This window comes from Calliopsis andreniformis, chromosome 8, assembly GCF_051401765.1.
Source record: "Calliopsis andreniformis isolate RMS-2024a chromosome 8, iyCalAndr_principal, whole genome shotgun sequence".
NCBI classification, from domain to species: domain Eukaryota; kingdom Metazoa; phylum Arthropoda; class Insecta; order Hymenoptera; family Andrenidae; genus Calliopsis; species Calliopsis andreniformis.
The window spans coordinates 3,352,990-3,377,506 of record NC_135069.1 but is presented as its reverse complement, the minus strand read 5'-3'; the positions used below and the strand labels follow the sequence as shown (position 1 = coordinate 3,377,506).

At 48.9% G+C, this 24,517-nt stretch overlaps 1 protein-coding gene across 1 annotated transcript in view; it reads left to right on the top strand.

Moving 5' to 3' along the window:
- LOC143182045 (uncharacterized) overlaps positions 1 to 24,517 on the top strand; it is a 111,053-nt gene that overhangs the window by 72,840 nt on the left and 13,696 nt on the right. The window contains exon 7 of the mRNA XM_076382788.1: positions 16,093 to 16,129. Coding sequence (XP_076238903.1) covers positions 16,093 to 16,129 — 37 coding nt within the window. The remainder of the gene's footprint in view (positions 1 to 16,092; positions 16,130 to 24,517) is intronic.

The window sequence follows — 24,517 nt, the reverse complement described above, 5'->3', positions numbered from 1 at the left end:
GAAGAGGATATATCAGTGCTCACATTTCTTCTTTGGTGTAGAGAGACAGAGTGCATAAATTTAACAAGTTTTAGGGTGGTGTCAGTGTCGTCACCATGTGACCAATAAAATGAAAATATATGTTACTTTCTGATTCCCCGTGGCATTACTGAGATCAGAACTAGTATTGTCACACTTTAAGTGCGAAGGGTTAGAGTTGTGTGAATTCCTGAGCTCTCGACGAAGATTTCAGAGGACGGTTTTGCTGGATTCGTTTCTTGTCAACAACCCGTCCCAACTTCCCTCGGTTCCTCGCGATAGTCGAGCTCCCAGCTTCGGCAAGAAACCCCAACCACCGACCTACATCGCAACATTCCAGTTTTTACAGGGTGACGTGGTTCGCGCTCGCGATCCCCTCGGTCGCGCCCAGCCAAGTAATTGTTTGACCGCCGACGCGAAGCCACGCTGCTGTTTTGCCGTCGTTTCGTACCCTGTATTTGCATGTTAAACGTTCTCGTTATCTTCCCTTCGACGTTGCCGCGCTCTCCCGCGGTCGCCTTTTTACTTGCTCCAACTTTCGAAGTGGAATGTTAATGTCGACTCGCTGCCCGTGACGGGCTGTTAGCGCGTCGCTGTCCGTGGATTTTCGACGGACTGATTACGGTCATTCTCTTGCGAGCTGATCGTTAGTATTACTATTATGTAAATGACAGACACGCGAATTCGCGCGAGAGCTCAGCCAGACAAGGTTAAAATTGCTCTCTCTAATGAGAAAAATTCGTCGAAGCCAGAAACAGTTCTCTGACAAGCGAAGGGATGGAAGATCGTTATCCACTCGAACTAAACTGTGACACATATGAAGGAAACGAGGACCTTGACAGTGTACAGATGCTATCCGAAAAATAAGGAGATTGTTTCCCTGGGATTAGATCTCCAACGAAAGGGACACGGTAACGATGTCGGTGAGCAGCTGAGCGCAAAAACTCGTGGATGACGTCGATCATTGATAATCGATGTGTTATTATGTGCCCGGCGCGGCGATATGAATTTAACCGAGCGGAGAGTAGGGCACCAGCGAGCGTGACGTCACCGGCAGCAGCGACGAGGGAGGAAGATATCGTCGACGCCGAGTAAGGTGGAAGGTTTGAGGTCGATCTGCCATTGACGTAACGCACGGAGTCTCGCCGGCAGAGAGCAGTCCGTGGATGGGGTTGACTATAAAGGGAAAAGCGAGGAACGGGGTTGGGAAACAGTGGCTGACGAGTATCGCTATCGACCAGCCGAGGGACGCGACGGACCGTGTAGTCAAGGGATGGTGGACCATGTCGGAGACCTTAAGAGTTCCCTCCATCGGCTTAAAGTCCCCGTATTTTCTTCCGTCGCCCCAGCAGCCGTCCACGTAGCGTAACACGCGCGATTGAACGCGAACGCGACCGACTAATGTCCAGGAAAAATGTCAGGGCTAGATAAATCCTCTCCCCGAAGAGCCAGCAGCTCCCGAGAGGAGAAATTCGAGGTATCGGGATCGTTCGTCCTCGATTAACCCATTTCTGACCACCGAGGGCTCTTGCCAAGGAAAAACAGGGCGAGGAGCAGTTTTTGACTAACCTCTGACGGCGAAACGATAGCGGCGAGCCGATCGATAATCCCTGGAACGGAGCCGCTGGTTGAAAGAGGTAAGGGATCGTTAGACGATAATTTCCAAACAAATTTTCGCGGGTTTATATCCTTTAAGCTCTCGCCGCAGGAAGGCGCGTGCTCGTTAATCATATAATTCTCGTTCGCTTTTAATAAATTGCCGAGAGGCTGAGGCTACGGCGACGAGCGCCGATAATGAATCACAACAATGCCTCGCGCGGCTAATGAATTATCTTAGAGGTCTTCTCTCCCCCTACCACCTCTGCGGCGGTTCGCCTTATTCGGCAACAAGAACATCGGCGCCTCTTCCATCATTTCAGTCGGCTAGGCCACTGGCTGCGGGAGAATCAGCCTGGGAGCCCAGGGAAGGGGATGAAAAATTGCAGGTGCAGCTGACGACGCGTTAAAGCCTTATTAATTACGTCCAGTACAAACACGTATCTCGGGGATCCCAGGAGCAACGAAGAACCGTCACTCTCGGGGACATTTTTCAGCCCTGGCGAACAGATCCGTCGATCTTCTTTCTCCGGAGACTGGATTAGAAGATCGCTTTAATTGTCCAGCGTTTCCTCGGATCGTTTCGCTAAGAGTCCTCTGGTTCGCTCTATCGAGTATCCTAGATAGGATTTCACGTTTCAGTCTAGGGACAGCCTCGAATCCCACAGGTGACTCAACACGAATTGCAGAGATCGTCCATGTAATCAGCACGCCGCGCAACGCTTCGAATCGCCTTTTGATTCCACACAGCCACGCGTCGAATTAACGGTCTCTGACGATGCCAGGATTTTCCTCCCGATGGAACTGAAGCACCCTCTCAGAGGTTACCGCTGGAAAAGAGGGGCGACGGAGGAGGGGTAGGAGAATGGAATGCAGCAGTTGAAACGTTAACTATTCCTGTCGCGCGAAACGACGCGGACTGCATTCACGTGGGGCGCAATTTCGCGCCGGACGTTACGTAATTACGAAACAACGAAATCACGCAGCAGCCAGACCTGGCCTCGCCCGGGCAGAAGTGGCTATATCGCTATTAATTAAAAATTGAATTTTTCCGCTGACTCTGCTGGCACCGGCTCCAGCAAAAAGCTCTGGGAACGAGTGTCAGGCAAACCGATACCGCCAGCACTGTTTCGACGTTACGTAACTCGATTAGTTGACATCCTACCGATATCTCGGTCGTTTTCAAACTACCACTTTGATTCTGTGACGTCCACCCCCGCGGACTCTGTTTTCCCATCGAACCGTAGAATCGCAGAAGGATTAGATGATTTTCGTTAGATCGACTCTCGGCTCGTGTTCACTCGGCGGAACGCGGCTAACAGCGTGGGAAACGTTTTTGCTCGGCCACGTACACGTCGCCCACGAATTAATTAGAATCGGGGATCGATAACGCAGCAGGGTATCGACTGGTCCAGGGGTCACTGTTGCTCAGTTACGGCGCTGGACCACGGCATCAACAACCTGGCGCAAAAATTGTTCGTCTCTGGAGCAAAGTTCGTTCTACCGCGAGTAACGAAATTGCGAGCGGCAGACGTTTGCTCGCGTTATCCCCGCGCTCAAACAATGGGATCAAAAGTTATCTAATTACAGAGAGCAGCAGCGATACGGGAGCGCAGGGATGAGAAGAAGCAGAAAAGTTTCCGGCAAATGCTCTAGCCGAGTGGTAGTTTCCTTCTTAAAATAATACGACTTGCCCCGAGAAGTCTTGCGGTACTTTCTTGCGGAGTACACGTGTCCTTTGTCTCGGACAATGTTTCGGAACTGCTGCATCTCGTCGCAGCTTGTGGTCGCTCGACCTCGTCGAGGACTCGTTCGCCCTCAGCTGAAACGACTCGACTGGTATTGAATCGTCGAGCCTCGTCCCATTGAGTAGCCACTGTAGACTCGGCAACTTGGCGCCCGACACTTTCGAATAATTAAGGACTGTCTCCTGCCCAGCGGTCCACTTTGAAATTTACACGCGACCCGTGTGGGTACAGGGGATCGGATCCGATGGCTTTATAATCCATCGGGAAATCTAACTCGGGAATGTAAATACTCGGATTAAATTCGATCGTCGAGCAAACTTCAACTCTGGGACGTATGCGTGATATGTTGACTCGCGATAAGTATCGATCGAAATCGCAATCTAGCAAATTCTTGTTGAAGTGTTTCTGCAAACTTCTCGAGTCATTCGTCGATCTGCTCTATCGGTTGACCTAGGTTATCTCTGTTCGCGGAAATCGTTGTCTTATCAAGTAATAAACGCACTGGGGATGGCGTAACTCTTGCAAGAGCTGGAGTTACTTTAGTTTGCGACAGTAAATTCCACGCAGTGGAAACCAGTCTTTTCACACTATCCAAGAAGCTTATGGCGCACGCCCAGTTGTTTATACGGTATCAGATTAAAGGTATGGTAAGGAGCAGTAGATTCAGTCTATCGTTAGCCAGACATTCTTACCTTAGGTAATGTGTACAGTGACTCATCGATATGTTTACATGAACTGAGAAAATTAGTTGATTAGAAATACTACTGTATCGTGTCCCTGAGCAGTAGAGCGAGAGTATAATTAGTCATACGTTTTAAAAGAAAAAAATTGTTGCTTAGAATTTGGATATATAAGGTGTCTGACAACAGGTGTTAGAAATTTTCATTGAGAAAAAGTGTAAGATTCATAGAAAGGGTGTCTGACGCGTGACTGTACTTATTCTACTGCGAGCGCGGTGCCTGCCCAGTCTAGCGCAAGTCGGCAGTAGAATAAGTCATAGTGTAGTCAGACATACTTACAATATATTTTAAGTGTTCTTCAATAATTAATATCTCTCCAACGCATTTTTATCAATAATTTTTTCTTTATGAGTATGTTCGTGAGTCACTGTAACAATACTCATATAAATGTCATCCAAGTTCCTATGCACTCTCCACTTCTTTTCCTCCTAAACGCACCAACATTTAACATATCTTCAAGTCAGTTGCGTCTGAACTGCCAAACAGACGATCCAGATAGCGTGAGGCATCTCACTATCCAACACGCTAGGAATAAGCTTTGTAACAGGGGTCGAGTAACATTCGAGGTATCGGTAGCGGACGTTAAATCGATCGTTCCCAATAGGAGCATCGCTTCCCCGTCGACAAATAACATAAATTATTATTACGACGTATAGCGTTAAATCCGAGCGACTGAATTACAATGTGTAACGTGAACACGAATCAGCGTGACCCGTTTTTAGCCTGCCGTGTTCTGTGCATATTAATTGCGACCAAACGTTTGTCGCAATAAAAGGGAAACCGAACTCGATCCTCCTGTGCTTTTTTATGCAGATTCGGCTTCGCCCAGATTATAGCTCGCGCACGATCGAATTTATCGAATAGAATATTAACGGAGTATACGCGGCCTGCCGACTACATTATTAATTTGCCCGCGCCGCGCTACGCAACGCCATTCCACGCGTAATAACTGTTTATAATTTAATATGATTCCGTATCGGACGCGGGGAAACAAGATTGTTTTAATGTGAGTCGGGGGGATCGGTACGCGGGGATTTCGGGGGTCAACTCCCAGTGCGCGATGAAATTCGATTTACTTGGAGTTATCTCTTGTATTATCGCTCACAGTAGTTTATTCAACGCACAGAGGCATATCCATTCGAGTCGTTTGAAGATGGGTTATTGGTCAGCCTGTGTTTCACTGTGACGAGGAACTTCAAGGAAATACGTAATTTTTAATGTCACTTGTAAATGCAACTGACGATATCTCTTCAATTATTTCATAAGTCTAGACCGTATAGAACGTACATTTCTACATTTCAATTAATAATTTTTATTGTCGCAATAAATGACATTCACGAGAGAAGAATTACAATTATCTATGTTTAATGAACTGTCTCTGGCAGTACTGCGTTAAAAGAATCGGAGGGCTGAGTAGCGCTCGTTATAAATTAATACGTAATGACTGCGCCTGGGAAACAAGCCGCGGAATAATTAAAAATGTTGAATCAATGTGTCGGGGTTCATCGAGCGACGAGGGCACGTCTCTATTCGCTCGACATGGAGACGTCGGAATCACGGGAATGTCAAAGATCACGCAGGAGACCGGAATAAGCGACGGCCTGGAGAACAATCTCGTTGGCGTTATTAATAATTCTCGTTGACGTCGGATAACCGTCCGAATTTACGCGCCAGCCAGTTAGATAGAGCCGCGTATCGCCTCTTTGTCACTGAATTATTCACCGACCTGCATATCATGCACCGATCCAAATGACTTCGCTGGAAATAATTCTTTCAGCCAGCTTCAGACGCTCGCCCCCTCAATCCCGGTGCAAATATTTGAGAATTCGCGACGAGAGGGTGGCAAATGCACCTTTCGAACCTTGACTCGACACGAGGATCTCGAGCTTCCGGTTGGGAGGTTATTGCGATTACGAGAGCGAGAGGCAGGCCGAGGAACGCCCTCGCAGCTGGTTTCGGCAAACTTTTCCGCGATAAAGGTCTCGCTTCGGAGGAGGAGGTACTTGTCTTCTTCCTCGAGACGGCGGATGCTCCTGAATCGAGCATTCCCGAAGATGCAAAGTACACCTTCCGCGTTCGTACCTCTGGACGAACTTGAACGTGCCTGCGCCGAGACTGTTATCCCCCCAGCGAGGAAGAGAGACGGGAAGGGAAGAATGGGGCGGAAAACTTCACGGCGAACGATCTTTTGTCGGTGAATTCGAAAGTAGCTGCGATTAAGGTATGATTGTTCTCGGAATTGCGATACACTTGCCGCGCTTCGCGAATTTCTATCTGTAAACGCAACCCTCGATGGACGTACAAACTAATGCATCGCTTTAATGATATCCTAACATCGGGGCAATTCTAAATTTTCATGACTGTGATTGCAGCCTGCAGGATAGAGTGAATTATTACGTTTCACGTACTGTGTGTACGTTCTACTGAAAGCAGACTCGCGATTATATTTGATAATTTATCGCCACAGAGAGTGACTGTTATTATTGTATGGATAGAAATGAGCATCAATACATTAATTAGATATTTAATATGCAATAATTACATGTATAAACGTTACAGTATTTTTAATGGAATATCGAAATCCATGAAATATCGTGGAAATTGAATTTCTTCCGCTGACGTTCAAGGAAAAGATTGACGGTAGAAAAAGTCGTGTCACCAGAAAATGGCTGTCGAATTTTTGAACGCTTTCACGAAGGCACCCGTCGACTCTCCAACATCCGATAAACAATTTTCTGCGATCGATCTCCCGCTAGCGATTCTAAAATCGAGTTCTTCACGATAGCGTACATTATCGTACTCTTATCCATGCTACTAACTTCAAACTCTATCCTTCCTTTTTTTATTGGAGCCTCAGGAAAGTGGGCGTTCGATCGCGATAAAATTTGACTTCCAAATGTTTAGAGGAAGTTTTGTGTCCATCGAAATTCCAAAGATTCTACTGGGTCTTGGCGATGACTCAGGTTTTCCTCTATATGTTTTGTGCAACTACCGAGTGTGAAATTGAAAAGTTCAAATTTTTAAAGTTTCAAATTTTAAAATTTTTAATATTCAAATTTTCAAATATTCAAATATTCAAGTATTCAAGTATTCAAATATTTAAATTTTCAAATATACAAATTTTCAAACGTTCAAATGTTCAAATAACCAAATTTTCAAGCTTCCAGCGTCATAGTCTTATTATTGAATGATCAGTTAGCGCATTCTAGCAACTGGAGCTCGCCTTTACAGAAGTACGAGGCAGAGACTTGCCTCACGTTTCTCGCGGTTTAGCTTAACAATCGTTGTCGCTTAATTTCGCGACTCTCGTCGGAAGCTAATGGCTTCCCTCTCCCTGTGCCTAAACCCAGACACATAGTTCGTCGATCGCGGGTGAAACCAACCGCTGCAGGGCGAAGCCACGCTCTGACGTGCAACGTAATTTCCTACGTGCCTGCCGCGGCCCTGCATCCGGAAATACGGCGCAGACAACAATGAGGCCGCTCCAGCGAGCGGCGAGGAGCCACTCGTTCCTGTGCTAGATGCGTCTTTCCGCCGGCGAAGAAGTGGAAATTACATCAAAGACGCGATTGTGCGGCGGGCATTGTATCGACACTGGCGGCGAGACACGCGAGACCAGAAATAAACCGGGACGACGAGGCGAGTTCGCGCATTGAATTCCGTCGGCTCCCGCGGGAATTAGTCTTCTCGGCGCGAGCAAGGCTCCTCGCGGATCGAGTGAATTAAAGTTGCGCTCGTGACTGCAGAAAATTGGAAACTCGCTACCGCTCGCGTTTGTTCGTACGCTCGAGCCTCTCATCCCGTGAAAATTTCCAGGCATTTATGCCGCAGCCAGGGTGGATAATAACGTCGTTCTGAGATGCACAAGATACGCCACGTGTCATCGACTGTGGTTCATGCTTCACGCGTTAATAACGTTGAGATAATTCCCAAGCAAGTGGCTCGTTTCACGTATAATGACTTCCTTTCTCCTGAAAACTGTCTAAATAGAAACTCTGAAGCGCTAGATGCAATTCTGCAAGCCATTGGAGCTTTATTTTTCTTTGCTTCTTTTCTATGGATTTCGAGGGAAATCAGTGACACTTGCTCTATTGGGAGAGCAGAGGTTATTCAACCAGAAAGGCGTGGCCCCATCGACTGAAACAAAACGTTTTGGCCAGAGCGCTCGAAAACGCCATGTTCTTCAAGAGTGCAACGCCTTTGCCACTTGTTCGCCGACACTCTCGCACTTCCGGCTGTTCTGGAAAGCAACGGGCAAGGGTGGAAGCAGGGCAGGAGGCGTTAGGACGGGGGTGTTGAAGAGGCAGGGGCAGAAGTGTTTCGACCAGCCCCCGAGCCGCGAAACGAATGTACGAGCCAGCTCGGTAATTAAGAAGGAAGGTGGGCAGGTCCTCCTGACAGAGAAAACTCGCGTTTCTCGCACAAACGCATTTCTGCTAGATTCACGATCCCTTCTCTGTCTCCCCCGCCGCGAAAGTGTGTGGGACATTAAGCAAACTTGCCCACACTTTCCCTCCTTTCATCTCTCCCTGGATTCCACGACTCTTTGTTCCCGATCTCCGACTCTCCGCTCTACTTTTTCTGTTCCACCTCGTCGGTTCCTCGGTTCGACTACGCGTCACCGCTCCATCTTAATCCACGATGATATCGTCGATGTTGATCCCCGAACGTGTCCCGAATCGTCGGGACTCAGACGGGGATTATCCGTTTTGCGATATCAAACTGGGGAAAAATGTTACCAGCGGAGAAAGGAGATCTCGCGGGGAGAAGGACGGCTCTCCCCCATGATTCCAACGAACGAAACTTTGTTCGCCAATAAATCGCCTTTATCGTCGAGTCCTCTCTTACTTCTCCCGCTGGCTCGATGCGTTCCGAGACATCCACTCGCGTTGCTCTTCAAATTTTCACGAGGGTCTTTTGTCAGGAACTTCCTAAAATACATAGACCCTCGAACCTTCTGCTTCCTAGATACGCTTAAAACTTTAGGATCACTTAATTTCCTTCCAAAGTGAACGTAATTTTACCTCCTAGAGAGCAGAAACCTTTGTGCCACGGAAATCGTCGTTCATGGGACAGGTGCAGTTCTATCAGCTGTTTAAATATTCTCAGACTTTTCTAGAGTGGCACACGCATACAGGTTTATGAAATATTAAACGGAAGGTGGGAGGGACGAGCAGGGATGAGAGGCGCGAATAATTCAAACGTGTCGCGTCGCTGCGAAATTTTAGCCCGTATCTGGCGCGCGAGCAAGGGGAAAAGGATCGTCGGTAGACGGGCAGCCCTTCGCGTTTTTCCGTCCGGTATTCATTTGGCATTCCGCTACGCGATAAAAGGGCACATTTGCATGGAAATTCGTCTCCACTCGTTCGCGCTCGGAAGGTGACGTATACAGATCCGCTGGTCTATTTTTCGGAGCGTGCCAGCAGAAAGGATTAACGTATTTACCGCGGTATGGATACCTTTGCGATGAGGAGGAAATTATCGCGAGCAAAGAACTCGACTCGAGCCCTTCTCTGGAGAGAGATTCCCTCGACTTTTTTTTCAAAGACACAGCAAGTCGTACGAGCCCTCAGTAATCCTCCTTTTGACTCTGTCGAGCCTCCCGCGTTTCACAGTTGATCCGACCAGGCTGTTTGCGCGGCAGCTGGAGTCAACTTATCTGGGAAACACAATCGTCGAATGCTTTGATATTGTCGTAACGTTAGATTCAATGATACTCGAGGCAGAAGAAGAGAGTTGATTTTGTATTATAATCACTATTCCACGTTTCTCAATTTTCATACCTTAGTGAGTCAGTCACTTTTCTTTAGACTTCTCTTTTTGTTTAGTTTCTGAATTTACACATTGTTTCGAGTGGTTTCTACTTTCCCTTTGGACATATTAGTCTGCAGAAAGCCAGTTGTTCCAGAGCCCCTGGTTTCAGTAATGCCATTCAAATATTGTTTTTCAAGCCGCGTAAATCTTGCGCGCTGTAAAGATCGCGGGCTGAAATTGGCCAGACGAGAGGCCGAGGCAGTGATGTATTTACCTCCAGAAATGGCGAGTCGTAACTTATGCGGGCGGGCGCAGAAGAAACGCAAATAGACAGGGTCGGATCGAAACGCGAGAATAATTCTCTGACTGAGAAATTGCGCTCTGCGAGAGATAGCAGACGAGAGCAGAGAAAAATGTTGCGAACGCTGCTCGTTGCGCGAATCCTCCATCCTACGTAACCACTGGCATCAGTAGTCGAACTCCCAGCTCATCCAATTACTCCTCACGTGATGAACATCAATTAACGCTCTCGTGCATGTTGCGTGCATTATCTTCTAGCTCGCGACACGTATCAAGCAAAACCTCGTTTCCTTGGTGTCTGGTGCAAAGCTCAGACCCTCGGAACCCTTCTAATTCTTTCCTTCACCCCAGACTGTCGGTCGCCGAGAGTTTACTTAAAGAAGAGGAAACCTTTCGCAAGGCGGGGAGGCGAGGCGGCGCGAAGGGCGAGCGGGCTCGACTCGCAAATGGAAATTGGTTGCAAAGGAATATTTACTGCCGACGGTGGGCTAGGTGAAAAGCCGTAAGTTATGTGGTGGAACGCCAGCCGGAGAGTACATAAAGAGAAATGCACTGACTCTGCCTGGCGAAAACTGCGGCGCCGCGACGCGTTCGTGGAATTTCGCGGACTGACGTTTGTCTTGTCTTCTCCCGTGTCTCTGTGAAAATTACGCGTGTCTCGTACCACGCGATCTTATGAAGAGGATTTTTTAAATAGAGGAGAGACGAGATACCTAGGACGCGCGTCATACGCCAGACACATTGATCGACGGAGGGAGGAAGAGGGGGACGCGAGGGAAGAGGGACCGAAGGTACGAAGATAAATTAATACCGTGGAATTTCTGGGAGTTAGAGGGAAACTCTCGTGGTCGAGCCAGTTGGTAGTTGCGCCCGCCCACCTACGCTTCCTCTCTCCTTTTCTCTGGCCCGTTCCCTCTTCTTCCGTTCGACGAAGCCGCCTCTAACTCGGTCTCCGCGAACCATGGATCTCCGACGAAGCCCTTCCGAATCGAATTGCCGGTAACTCCGAGCCAGAGACGCGGGTATCGTGTCTGGCTATGTCCGGTGCCTCCTACTTGCGGCCTTGTTCCAGACTCCCTCACCGCTATTCGATAACTTTGGATTTCATTAGACTGGTTAATAAAGCTCGTTAGTCGGGTACGCGTTAATCGGCTGGAAAATGGATTGTACAGGCTTCTCGAGGCTCCTTTAAACGCCAATTAATCGCTGCTCGCGTATGTTAGAGATCGAGGTACGATAATGGCGATGAGCGTTCCTGTGTTCCAGTTTCGAAAAGTCTGCCAGTGGTTCATAGGAGGGAGGAGGGAAAGGGGTAGCGACAGAGGAAATCGGTAGAAGAAAAGTCTTTCGTCGAATTCGTTAATTCCATTGGTCGGTGGTCCTTTGTGGCCAGCTTCGGAATGAAATTTCCGGTCTTACGGAATCCAGAGAATCCTTTGGCGATCGTCAGGACGACGGTAATTCGATCAGCAATTACTTCGAGGTCACTCCGCGACGACGTCTCTCTTTCCACGCGACGGCACGCGTCCTATACGCCGCCTCAATTTAAGAAATTTCGGGAGCGCGCCTCTCCTCGATAGAATTTCATATGCTGGTCTTTCGATCTGCATCCGCGGAACGCGAAAACATTAACGGGGGCCGTTGTTAATTGAACGTCGTCAAAGCATCGTGAAATTTGCGTTCACGCGCGGCGTTCCAGGTATTTATTAATTTGCGCGTGTATTCGGCCACTTGCGAACTTATGCGCGTCGCGTCGGTGCAGTCCCGTGGTTGTTCCACTGGCTGCGCGCCGTGGCTGCGTGTTGGGCGTGCTTTTCTCAGTAGCACATGAGTCGAGCAGCGAGACGCAGGTCAACGAAAGCTCAGACGTCGAGGTACGAGGGTGTAGCTGCTGCGACCAGCCAGTCATTTGCATTTCACTGGTCCCGTCGCCCTCGAGCTTCGTTCTCGTAGAGACGATGTCGAAATAAAACGCTTATTCAAGCGTTAACTTCTTTTCCTTCGTTACTCTGCCATCTCCTTTTCTTCCATTTTCGAGCAATTTTCTGTACAGACGTTGAATTTCACTAACGTACGTTAAACAATCGAGATCGAAGAATCTTGGCGCTCCTCGAACGCGACAATCTAGTAATTCGATTCCTCGTCGAACTAGCAGCTGTTTGTGTAGATAAATGTCCTCGGTCGCCCTGAAGCGATAGCTCTCTGTCAGAGAGATACAGTGGAAGGCTGGAGTCTTCTCGGTCAAACGTTGCGGGAATAGAGCCACGAAGACGGCGCACGACCGAACCAGAATCATGTAAACAAAATTATCGGAAACGCGGGGTTGCGCGCGGAGAATAAATTTAGATTTGCCCGATTTTCCGACCCGAATATCCAGGATCCTCGAAAGCTCGACAGACGCAGGCGGTTTCCGTCGCGGTACCGAATAATTTCCCCGACCGATTCCTCCCAGCGGACGAGAAGCGAAACAATATTTTGGCAAGCCCCGTTTCTACACTCGGCTGACTCCCTGAGGATTCGCAGTTTCCTTCGGGAGCGGGAAAGCGAGCAAGGTTGCCGCAGGATTTCCATAGCTCTGCTTATGAAGGAGAAATCGAACTCTGCGAGTACTTTGGAAGATCCTTCCTGTCTTTCCTCGATTAATGTATTCAAGATCGATGATCCAGCCTTTCAGTCAGGGGATAGTTCTCTTCATTAACCGAAGGCACAAGATTTGAGTCATTTTTATACTTACAGTAGAGGCCAATACAATTGCAACACTCAATAAAACTGCAATGAGAGTAACTATAAATCTGATACCTAAATATACCTAAATTTTTACACAGATCAAAATTTCCAATTAAAAAAGGGAATTAAATGAATGAGAAATAACACAGAGGATTACTCATTTATACGGTGGTCCAATTTTAAAGTCCACTACTGTAAAGACTTGTCAGCCGCTGGGAACAGAACGGCAAAATTGACTGCTCTCCAACGTGTTAAACTTCATCTAGACACACTCAGTATTGGAAACTGGATATCCCCACTTATTGCTCATTTTTCTCTGGTTTCTGCACGCACGACGACGCGTCGGTAAATAATTATTCGCCGAAAGCAGTCATTCACGGTCCGCGCGTCCAACACGTACGCATCCACCTCTGGTTGAAGCTAGCCTAGGGCTGTTGGTACCGGCCTGGTACCGTCCAGAGGGACATCGATTTCCTGGCGAGCAATTCGATGCTCGTACACGGGCCTCTGCACACAGGCAGCCGTGCTGGACGTACGCGAGACGGGAGAGAGAGGGCGAGAGAGCTGCGGCTCGAGCAGCCAGCCAGCTGCATGTACGCGCGCACCTTCACCTGCATTATTAGGTGAGTGACGTGTATTCGGGTTGGCGTGTGCGTTCTCACGAACAGGCTACATTGGATCTAACTAATATAGCTCGTCGGATGGATTTATCTAAAATTGGAGCCGGCCGATCAGCCACCGATGCCTCGACGGCTGGCTCGCCTTGGCTACGATACACCTTTCAGTAAAATTAGACGACGGAGATGTTGCTATATCTCGAAGGCAAAGGACCCTCACGGAGGGTCTTCCCTCGGACCTTGGATTGGCTGGTTCACGTCGTGACTCTTGCTATTGATCTTCTTGGATGCGCGGGCGGTCAAGCAGATGCTCTTTCGGAACGTGGCAAGGTTGAGGGCGAAAGGCTCGTCCTGTAGTCGGGCTCCCATGCTAGAATTCTCATTTAAATTTTATTTTCGAACGGGAGATTTCTTCCTCAGCACGCTTTCTCGTTCATCGAAGAATTCCAGGCACACGCCTCTCGAAACTCGAGAATCAAACCGCTCCTAATAAAAACAGACGGCGATCGTGGGAGCTCCTACGACTGGGAACAATTAAATTGAAGCTCGACTGGATCTCTTCGAGCGTTTATAGTCGATGCACGCTTCCTGGGACGAGTGCACTTGCAAGAATCGTCACCCCTCGGAGACACTTTTCACGGGACGAACGAGCGGTCGATTAAATTTGGAGTCGCAATTTTCTCGATTGTCCTGCCCCTATCAGGAAACGACTTACGTTCCACGGTCTCCAGGCGATCCTTTTCGCCTGAGTATCAATGCGATCGCGGTCTTAAAAAGAAAGAGACTTGGTTAATAGTGGAGGAGGGTGGTTCGTTATCGATAAGAAGAGGAGATGAAAGATGCAAAGGAGAGTGGCTTGTTCCACGCTCTTACGGATTAGAAGAGTTGGCGTCGAGAACGGATTAACGAGGGAAAGGGACAGAAACCACGAGAAATCTATTTATTTTTAATGGGATGCGGCTTACAGTCGGATTGACGGTTGCCAGGATCCATCCCGCGAAAAGGGACCGGAGATTTCCTTCCTAGCGAGTCCTGGATGTTTGCTTAATGTTCCTACGATGGCGATTCGGGGGACTTTCGTTTAAAGTTTAACATTGCGGTCGATTCGGCTCGCGTTACCACCCTGCGCTCAATCATTACAGCTTTATGTAGATTTAGGGTACGTCGTATTTTATCGGCGGATATCGGCAGAGCCGTATTTATTCGGTGCACGCTAGTGCTTTGCTCTACTAGTACCTGCCTAAGTGATCGAGGACTCTCCTTCTCCCTTCCCCGCCCTTTCGCCGTCTCACTCGCGTGAGCAGAAAATACTAGCATGACATTTATATTAAACTCTGCAAAACTATCGATCCGCGCGCGCGCGTGTAGCCTGCATCTTCTCACGCAAGTAGACTCTTATTTACAAGAATTTATTCCACCGCGAATCGTCGGATTAATTCGCTCGACTCGCTCCCATTTCTTTCGCGACCAAAGAGTCCTTCACCATCGGTGGCGCACAATGACAACGATTCCAGAGGAGCCGCGATATATTTTCCTCTCCTTCCGCGAGCCGATGGCTGGCTCGTTTTAAGCGCGGGTATTTAGCAATTTATGGTCCCTGGTCCTTGCCGGAAACGCGTCTCTGCGACGGAACTGCCGGCTGGTTGAGCCGCGAACATTGCATTAATGTCAACCAACCCAATTTCCTAGGAAAAGCGCTGCCCGAATTCGAGTGGATAATCTACGGCTACGAATAGCGCCGCGAGCTTTTCGCGAAAGGTGATTTCGAGGTAATGAACGAGTCATTCCCTCCCCCTAGAAACGACTGCAATAATATTCTAGCCCGTGGAGCAAAAAGTCTGCGGCGAGCAGGTGTACGGTTTCTGTCTTGGAAATACGGCTGAGAAACCTTGTAGACCAATTATATTTCAAGAATACATTACAGGAATAAGGGCCTGCCAATTATCTGTATGTGCTGATAGATTGGTGTGCACCCTACTTTTATTTCCACATATAATATAGCAATATTAAATTAGACATTTTTATACTTTTTTTTAATAAAATAAAGTAGGTACTTTCAGTATCAATTTACAAAAAACAGAGACAGACATGTGAACACAACGATATCGCGCGTCAAAGTATCCCTCGTGTGCATTGGCCCTAAATCGTCACACGAAATTCCGCCCCTTCGCTTATCCAGGAACGTCGATTAGATCGGTCAATGGGCCGCCGCTCGTCCCCTATTATCTCCTTCTGATTGGAGTAAAATGTCTTGACGGAGCTCGATGTCGTTCCTCGATTAAACCCGGATACAATAGGATTTCCGAAGTCTCCGGAGAGTCAGGATCCTTTCGCGGCGCAATTCCAGGTTTTCCTTTTCGTCCCAGACCGACCGTTCCAGCGCACTTCTCTCCTTCACGCCCTCGAAAGGCGTGCAACATCTCCGCGTTCGCCGCCCCTCTCTGTCCCTCTGTTTCCTGCGACCTCAAACCGCCTCCTTTTGGTCACGCGATCGCCCTTACGGGAATTTTCCTGGACTGTAAATTGCAAAAGTTCCCAGCGCACAGTCGCCCTGGCGATCCCCGAAACTAACCGCTGCTTCTCTTGTTTCAGATTTCAAGGCGTCCCTCTGGATTCGACCGACTTGGGGGTGAGTTTCCCTTAATAACGCCACGCAATCGGTTGTTTCTTTAACGTCTGTGAAAATGGAATACAGTGGTAGGCAGTTTAGTCCATGGTTCTGGGGCCATAGGTGGACTTTTATATAAAGAAGTGACTTGGGTAAATTAGACTAAGTGAGGGATATGAAATTTGAGCCTATTTGAGGATTTCATTTATCTGATATGCAGCTCGAAATTCATTTGAAGATTCCAGATTTGTTTCATTTAGCGAGGATAAAGGTGGCCACTAAAATGGGTATAAATTCCGACTCTAAAGCAGACATCGTTATCCTAATCTAGTAAATTCGCAGCCGACCGCTCATTTATCGAGGTCTCGTATTTTGCGCGCGTTACGCTGCGATTCGTTTATATTTTTCTCCCCCAGACGAAAACCAAAAGAGAGATACAGTCAGAATCTGAATAAAGATACGGGACGAACGCCCGCATAAATTTACGACGCTTGCATATGCATGAACGCATCGCTTTTTACGAGGTTTCTCTGCACGCCGTTAGATACCACTTCGAACAATGCGTCCGCTCGTTATTTAGGGGTGGCGAAGGATCCCTGTGTTCGGTACGGGGGATGAATCACGGATCGTTCGGTTCGATATCCGGGCTAAACGAGAATCACGTATCCAGAATTAACCGAACTTCCATTACGTGACTTCTGCTACTTCTCTGCGTCCCAGCTTCTCTTATCTGTCGGTGCTCGCATTTTCCATGATTCACCTTGCCGCTGATCCGAGATAAATCGACGCTCAGACGAGAAAAAAGTCACTGAAATGGTAACTATCTAAAAAGACAAGCTTACTTGCTTCAGGAGAGTCAGACACAGGATTAACAGTGCAGCATTCTGTATATCGAGAAAGGAGATCAGGTGTCAAAAGCTAGGCAACCCCATTACGCATCCCACCTCCTTATTAACCATTACGTGTCAAGTTCTCCGGTGGTCTGATTCTGTTTGTCTTATTCCCCTTGTCCCACGCGGCGAATTAAACAGCCAGAGGTCGTCCAAGCGTCGTTGGAGTCGAAAATAATCATAGCTTTTGCCTGACGCCAGAATTGCATAGAAGTGCACGGTTCCGCGGTAATCGCGAACTTCGCTTCGCGCGTTTTCGCGTGCTTCGAGCGCGCTGGAAGGAGTTAGGAGTCAGCTAGATAACGAAAGGCAACGAGGCGCGAAATTTTCTCGACCTCCCGGAAAGTTTTCCATTCTCGGGAGTGGCTCGAGACAATTCCTGCCGACGTCGATGGCCCAGCACCCCCGCAGCCGAGTATCAAGGTACGGAAAACTTTTCGCGAGCATCATCCGCGAGCGAGAGACGAAGTCTGAAACGGAACAACTGACGACGAATGCGTTCCTATTCATTAAGGCACTTGGCACACTGATTCGTGAAGTACCTGCGGTGTCTTTTGACTTTGCAGAGAAATCGATTTGTTGTAGACGCAGTAACGCTATATTCCAGTGAAGATAGAGCTAGGGAAATTGGAAAGAGAAAAAGAAAGACTAGCAAATCAGTGTTTTAGATGGTAATATGAACACTTCAGAATGAAAGAACTCATTAGATAAACGAACGTTGTCAATTTTTGTCTTTTTCTAGGAGCAGCAAAAGAATTCTTCTTGACGAAATATTTATTATAGTACACATACTGTGTTTTTGAAGAGATAAGTTCTGTTTTCGTTAAAAAAAATACTCTGAAATTTCTGAATCTGAAAATTGCTCTAGTGTCGAAGGGTTGGAGGTGTCTATATTACTGCAGTAAAATGTAGGTCAAAGAGCTGGTGTCCAGTTGACCATAAATTTTTGAAAAGGACATCTCGTTCGACTAGAATATATTTGTTCGAACATCTGCGGGATGATATTCCGCAGCGTGAGCGATGGTCCCGCGGAGGATGAATAAATTAAGAGCGGGCATCCTTGCTTTCGCGGTGCAGGAACCTGTGCGTGCTTAATTAAATTTAACACGGCACTTGGGCTTCGCCGGGACTCTCCTGTTCCTGGTGTTCCTTTGCGGTCGCGCTCGACGAAAGTATTCCAGTCATCCCCTAAGTAACGCGACCTTTTTCGATGCCGCGGATAAACATTTTTCTCTCGGCGATTAATACAGTCTACTCCACTCAGCAGAGGGCGATTCCACGTCTCAGAGTGGCTGGAGAACGTGAGCTAGATCTCTTTCGTTCGATGCTTCTCTCGCGAGGAAACCGAAGCTAAAAGAACGTCAGGTATACATGCACTCGTTTCACCCTCGACAACCCCTTGCGAAACATCCCCTATAACTGTCTTCCTTTCTCTCCAGCTTCCTCGGATTACATTGGCACGTATCGCCTTCAGGTTTATCCTTCTTTAACCGTCGTTACTCGTTGCACGGTCTGCCGTTTAAACCAGCAGAAAAGAAGGACTCGCTGAACCGTTTAGTCGGTCGAAAACCGACCGGTAAGCGGTGGGAGCGTTGAAAAGCACTGATCGTTTTCTGCATTAAGCCAGGGGGGATTAAATCAAATTATAGTGGGAGCTCCGCGAGACCGCCGCTATCTGTTTGTCTAACAAAAGTAGCGGAGCAGCTCGCGGAAGACGGTAAACGGATTCAACCCTGTAGCTAGCGTTCGACCCAACCCCTTCAGCCTAGAGAAATTTCGGTCGAGCGAGAGGCGAGCTGTGGCCATTGCGGGTACACGCGACGGTCCACGTGCAGTTTGCAGAGAGAAAAATTTCTCGTTCAAAAATAGGGTGGGTCGCGAGGGAAGAAGGGGCGAGCATCGAGGAATCAGTTTCGAAGAGTGAATAGGAAAAATCCCTTACGAGGGACGCAGAGAAAAAGTCGGGAAGGACGAGAGTAAGAAAGAAGCTGGAAAAAAGGGTGGCGGATGACACGAGGGACGTGGCCAGGGCACCTCTGGAAGTCGTTACGAGCATGGATGCCGCCCTTCCGCCCGATCAATATTGCGTTGGTGGGGCCGAGGCAGCGCGAACCAGGGCGAGGGACGGTAGGGGTCGCGAGGGGGGTGGAGGACGAGGCACGGCGGGGCGAATGGAACGGATCCGTGGTGACGGAGGAGGCAGAAGTCGGGCTGGCGGGGTGTCGAGGGGTTTCGAAGGGGTTTCCTGGGAGAAGAGGGGTTCAGAGAGTGCGCTAACGGTGGGGGTTGTTTGGTGGGGGCGATAGTAGAGGAGCCAACACTGTCATGGCGGCGCGCACCACCGCCAGCCAAGCGGTACCTCCAACTACTCCCTCGCGGTGTGTAACGTGCGCTTCGCGATTTCTCCGCTGAAATTCGTCCGCGAGTATCGCGAGTGCTGGCCGATTCGCAACCCCGAGAATCGCGGTTTCGGGACCCTGGGGTGCGCTACCCACCCTAGTGAACGATTCGTTGGCTTTGACGTTCGTCGCGTCGCAGTCGTGGGTTTGCGGCTGTGTCGAGGAGAGCAGGAACGCGAAGGCTGGCTCCGTGTCACTAGAGGTCGGATTTCTCGGTGACGAACGTCAGAGGGTGGTGAAGATCACGATTTCGGACAGTGCTAAACGGAGTGCAACTAGGTGGTACGTCACTGGGGTAGTGTCGGTGGCAGACCGCGAGAGAAGTGACTTATTACAAGTTTTGAGAGAACATTTCCACTTCGACGTCGAACCCTTGGGAAAGCCTGAAGAATCTTGCAAATTTATTTCCGAATTCGCGACAAAGTTCGTCATCGACTAGTCCCAACCACGAGTAAGTGTCTCAGAAGGAAAGATCTATCAGAAGGATCGACGAAAATTCTCGATCGCGAGGTGAATCGATGCTCCACGCGAAACCGTGACGCGATCGGTCGCTGGGTGGTAGCACGCACGACGTCGCGGCGCGATGCGTCACGTGACTGAAGCACGGAACAGAGATAGGGAGTAGAGGGAAGAGCAACGAGGAGCGAGAGGATCTCCTGACGAGGATCTTGGCGGGTCCTGGAAGCTAGACGGAAGTGGCTGGCAGTGGCGGATCTGGCAGCAGCCGGGCCTCTGAGTGAAGACGCGCTGCCAGGATTAACAATGTCCTAGCGAAGGCAGGAGCACGTCTAGGCCGACCCCCTCGTCCTGATCCATTTCGTCCGCAAGAACCCCGTCTCGCCCCTTGACCTCCACGCACCGTTTGACCGAGTGGCCCGTCGACCTACGCGCGCTCACGCACACGGCCAGGGACACACGTGCGCGAGCAGGACACGGCAGGGAGACACGCGAATCCGCGTGCACGCGTCCACTTCCGTCCCCAGCCCCTCAGCTTCTCGCCTCTTGGAACTCGCGTCGATGCCAGCTCCCGCTGCAAGCTCGCACACACGCGTCTCTAACCTCCTAACGCGCACCTAGAAACAACGTCAGGCGCGTACGCGCGCGCACCTACACACGCATACGTGGACGTGGACCGGCGTATACTCGGAGACGAGCTTCCTCCCGAATCCAGCCAAGTCCAAAGTCCTTAATCCCACGGGGTTATCCTGGCCCCGCCCGTACGCGAAGGAACCACACCCCGGCCAGACAAGGAACTCAGGATACAGATTTACCGGGCTTCTGGTAAGCTTCGACATCCGTTGCTCGACTCCTTTTTCCCCTTTAGCTGTTCGAGGCTTTTAGCGAGAGGGACGATGGGTGGGATAACCCGAGAAAGGGGAAGCTCGCCGAGGGGAAGCGCGTGTCGTTCGTTGATCGACGATTCATCCCTGTTACGTTCTCTCCGCGTCATCCTCCAACCCCCCACCGTCGACCTCTCTCTCGGCTGAATCTAATAGCGCACATGGCCTCGTTCCATGCTGGATGCAACTTGCACCGACGTCGCGCAGGTTAGGTCCGCGAAGGGTGGGTTAAGGGCAGCGCAAGGATAAGCGTTACCGTGGCACGAACTTGGGACCACCTCGTGAAGTAACTTCACCACCTCCATGGACTTTTCAGATTTAGTAGCTACGATATACTATACGTAATGTAGGTTCGTTTTGCTTCATTGATCCCTGTTTTTCGATCAAATTCGTACTTGCAAAATTGTCTGTGTAAAACAGTACCATTCTACTTTCCACTTCGAAAACTGGTTTTATGGATCTTTTGAATCGGTTACCTACGATATGGAGCCATTTCGTTCGATTAGTCCCTGTGTTTTCGATAAAACTGATATCTAGAGCTGTCTGTGTAAAACAGTACTATTCTACTTTCTGGTTTCGAATTGAATTAATTGCCCGCGACGCATCGCGGGAAAATGGGTTGCTGTAGAACACTGAACGTAGACAATGTGGCGTCTGATGGTACTCGAGGTAGTTAGAGTTCTACCTCGTTAATTGCTCAAACCGTGAGCTTTTTTTAGCGCGAGTTAATTGGTCCATCGATCCCAATTTGCTATTGAACGTGCGGGCTGCGGTGAAGTATGCATACAAACTTAGTTTCACAGGTTTTATTTCGCAATGGGGAATCAACGACGTAATGTAATTAAAAGTTTGGCGATGGCATCGTCGTAGTCCCGCGTCGATTAAAGATGACTGTCTTCAGCGTCTCAGGAACTCGAACGGAACTTGATCGACCGCGACAGAAATCGATCCTCTCGGAGTAGCTCGCGGCACGCTTGATTTCGTTGCTCCTTTGACGTATCCAAGCCAGGAAATGCGCAAAGGGTGCATTCATGGTTCGTTGGATGGAAGCAATTGCGCGCGGAGCGCTCGCTGGCCTTTGGGACGTAATTTACAAACTCCACCACTATGAATTTGCTATAATTTATGTGCGATTTATCCTTAGGATAGAACGCGCAGCTACAGTGCTTAGGCTACCTTGGACTGTACACCTGTATTTTCTACTTCTACTTCTCTTATTCCATTCCATCGGTTAATCTAATGATCTCTAACGGTGAATTGTAACTATAATTTCGAAGAAGATATAGACATTCCAGAAGACTTGGTTCACGATTTTGCAACGAGAATTATTTTGAAATAAATTTCTAATTCCAATTTCTGATTCCCCAAATTTTCTGCGGATTATTTTTCCCTACAGTTCAAGATTCTTAGTATTTCTTAAAAAAGATGACATTGCAGAGGTATTTCAAACTCAGTGGGAAAGTATTCCCCGATTGCAATAGATACACCACGTTTTAATTCACACGCATCGAGAACCTTTCATTCGGCTGCTCGTATATGAGGAACGCTGCGATTAGATCGAGGAAAATTAAATTGCGCTTCACGAGTTGGGCCCCCACTGGCAGGCGAATGAAATTGCCGCGGGCAATGTAAGCGATTCAGCGCGATGATATTCTGATTCCTAGCGAAGGAAACGATCGGCTCATGCTCCCTTCCCTGGAAATTCGCCCGATTACGCTTAATTGCGACCGCCGATCGAACATACAGCCTTTCACGCGCACGATATTTTCCGCCTGGAAGAAGGTACGCGAGAGTTCCAGCAGACGTCATCTTAATAGGTCAGCGTTGCAGCGCTCTGCAGGGCGTTGCAGCACTTCGGTTCGGTCGTATAAAACGGCGCTCGTTCCGCGGAAACGGCAGCACGCGGCTGTTTTTTCAAGGGGCTGGGGTCCTCCGCGAGCGCGGCGCAATTCCAGCGTAACTAAACGTTCACAGCGGCGCGAAAGGGGGCTGGGATGGGTGTCGAAGAGAAAAATGCATCGTTGCATCGGCGCGCAGCGTTTACAACGGGTCGTTCCGCGCGGTCGTTTTTGCCAGTCGAATTCTCGTTTAATCTCTCTTGACCCGATAGAAAACGCGTCGGAAGAGCCTCGCGCCTCTGCGCGACCAAAAACTGCTGGCACGGCTGAACTCGGCCGAACCTGGCGGTCGTTCCGCGTCCGTCTCGATCAAGCCAACCGCGGGTCTCCAGCGAAAATGGAGCGGCGGAAAGAGTGGCAATTTGCTCGTACACTCGGATTAAAGATCACTTTTTCATCTGGTTGTTTACGAGCCGATCTACTGTATTGACAAGCCGTGCCCAGAGAGTCGACCATTAATGACGGTCGCACGCTCGCAGCCGAATGAAATTTAATCGTTGTCCGGACACGGTTGCCGCGTCATTTTTATCGACGGGTTTTTATAGAGCGGAACGACTATCAACTGGAAGAGGAAATTGATCGGTAAATCATCGAAGTGTACGAATATAGGCCGTTTCGCGTTTGACAGATACGCTCGTTCCATGGTTAACGACACTCCCAACGGTCCCCTATTATTAACCCATTCCCTTGTCGCGATTCCAGGGACAGACTTTGCCCAATTTCCTCTTTCAGAGCGAGAAAGGCTTCCTCTTCTCTAAATCGAGATTTACGCTCCCAGACGCTCCCTCGTGTTGCTCGTGATTCGAGACTGGTTAAACACTTCTTAGCCCTTCGTCTGCAATCATTCTTTTACTAACACTATCAGCCATCTAAGTCATTCATATCCACTAAAGGTTCTTTTATTTTCTAAGCTTCTAAAAGGTCCAAAAAATTCTGTCTTAATTTCCAATATTTCTAGAATACTGTCTAACAATTTTCTTTTCTAAATAGTGCACCATTTCTTTAGTGTCTTTTTGATTTTCACGGAGAACTTAAGGAGAGTAGCAAGACCTGTGTCTTAAAGTACCCAGAGTGTTCTAAAATATCCTCACTTTAAGTCTCATTTATAAATAACCAGAAATAATGACAAAACTCTAGGGACTCCTACTTCCGCCCTCCACTTCTCCCAAGTTCCACCCCTATTCAGTCTCTACTTAACCCATCGTTGCACATATAAATGGACCTTTAATTGCTAGTGGGTGGCCTCGTCACGTAACGGTTAATTTATTCAACGACTCCGTAACTTTTTCGACCTAATCCGGAACGCTGGCACGGGCCAAGACAACATCTGTCCTTCGAGCGCCGACGCGATCGAAATTCCATCGCGAGATCGTGCTGATCCACCGAGCACGCGATGCCGTTTCTTGCCAGTTCGTAGGTCGAAAGTTGAAGGTCTTCCCTGGGTCCTCCTCCTACTAACGTGCAACTTTGGCCTCCATACAGCGGCATGCGAGCCTAGCTAACGAAGATAGACTCGAATTGATTTGAGCCGCGCGAGGAACAGGGGCGTGAAAGGTTTCAGGCTCTCGCAGAGACTCGTTAAAGGATTGATACGACGCTGCAGCAGAGACAGTGAGAACTAGCGCGGCAAACAACGCTCGCGAGCACGCTAATGACGTTACGTATCCTCTTTTTCCGCGAACGACGCGGCCCATACGTTAATTTACCGTTTTAATTATAGGAGAAAGGGAGAGGCGCGCGAGTGGTAATGACGCCGCGCGGTCGCGTCGGGCAATATTTTAATTTACGCTATTGGGTCTCAATTAAAGGGGCGCTGCTGGTAATTACGAATTGGACCAGGGAAATTGAAGCTACGTCCGCGTTTGCCGCGGTCGCGCCAGGT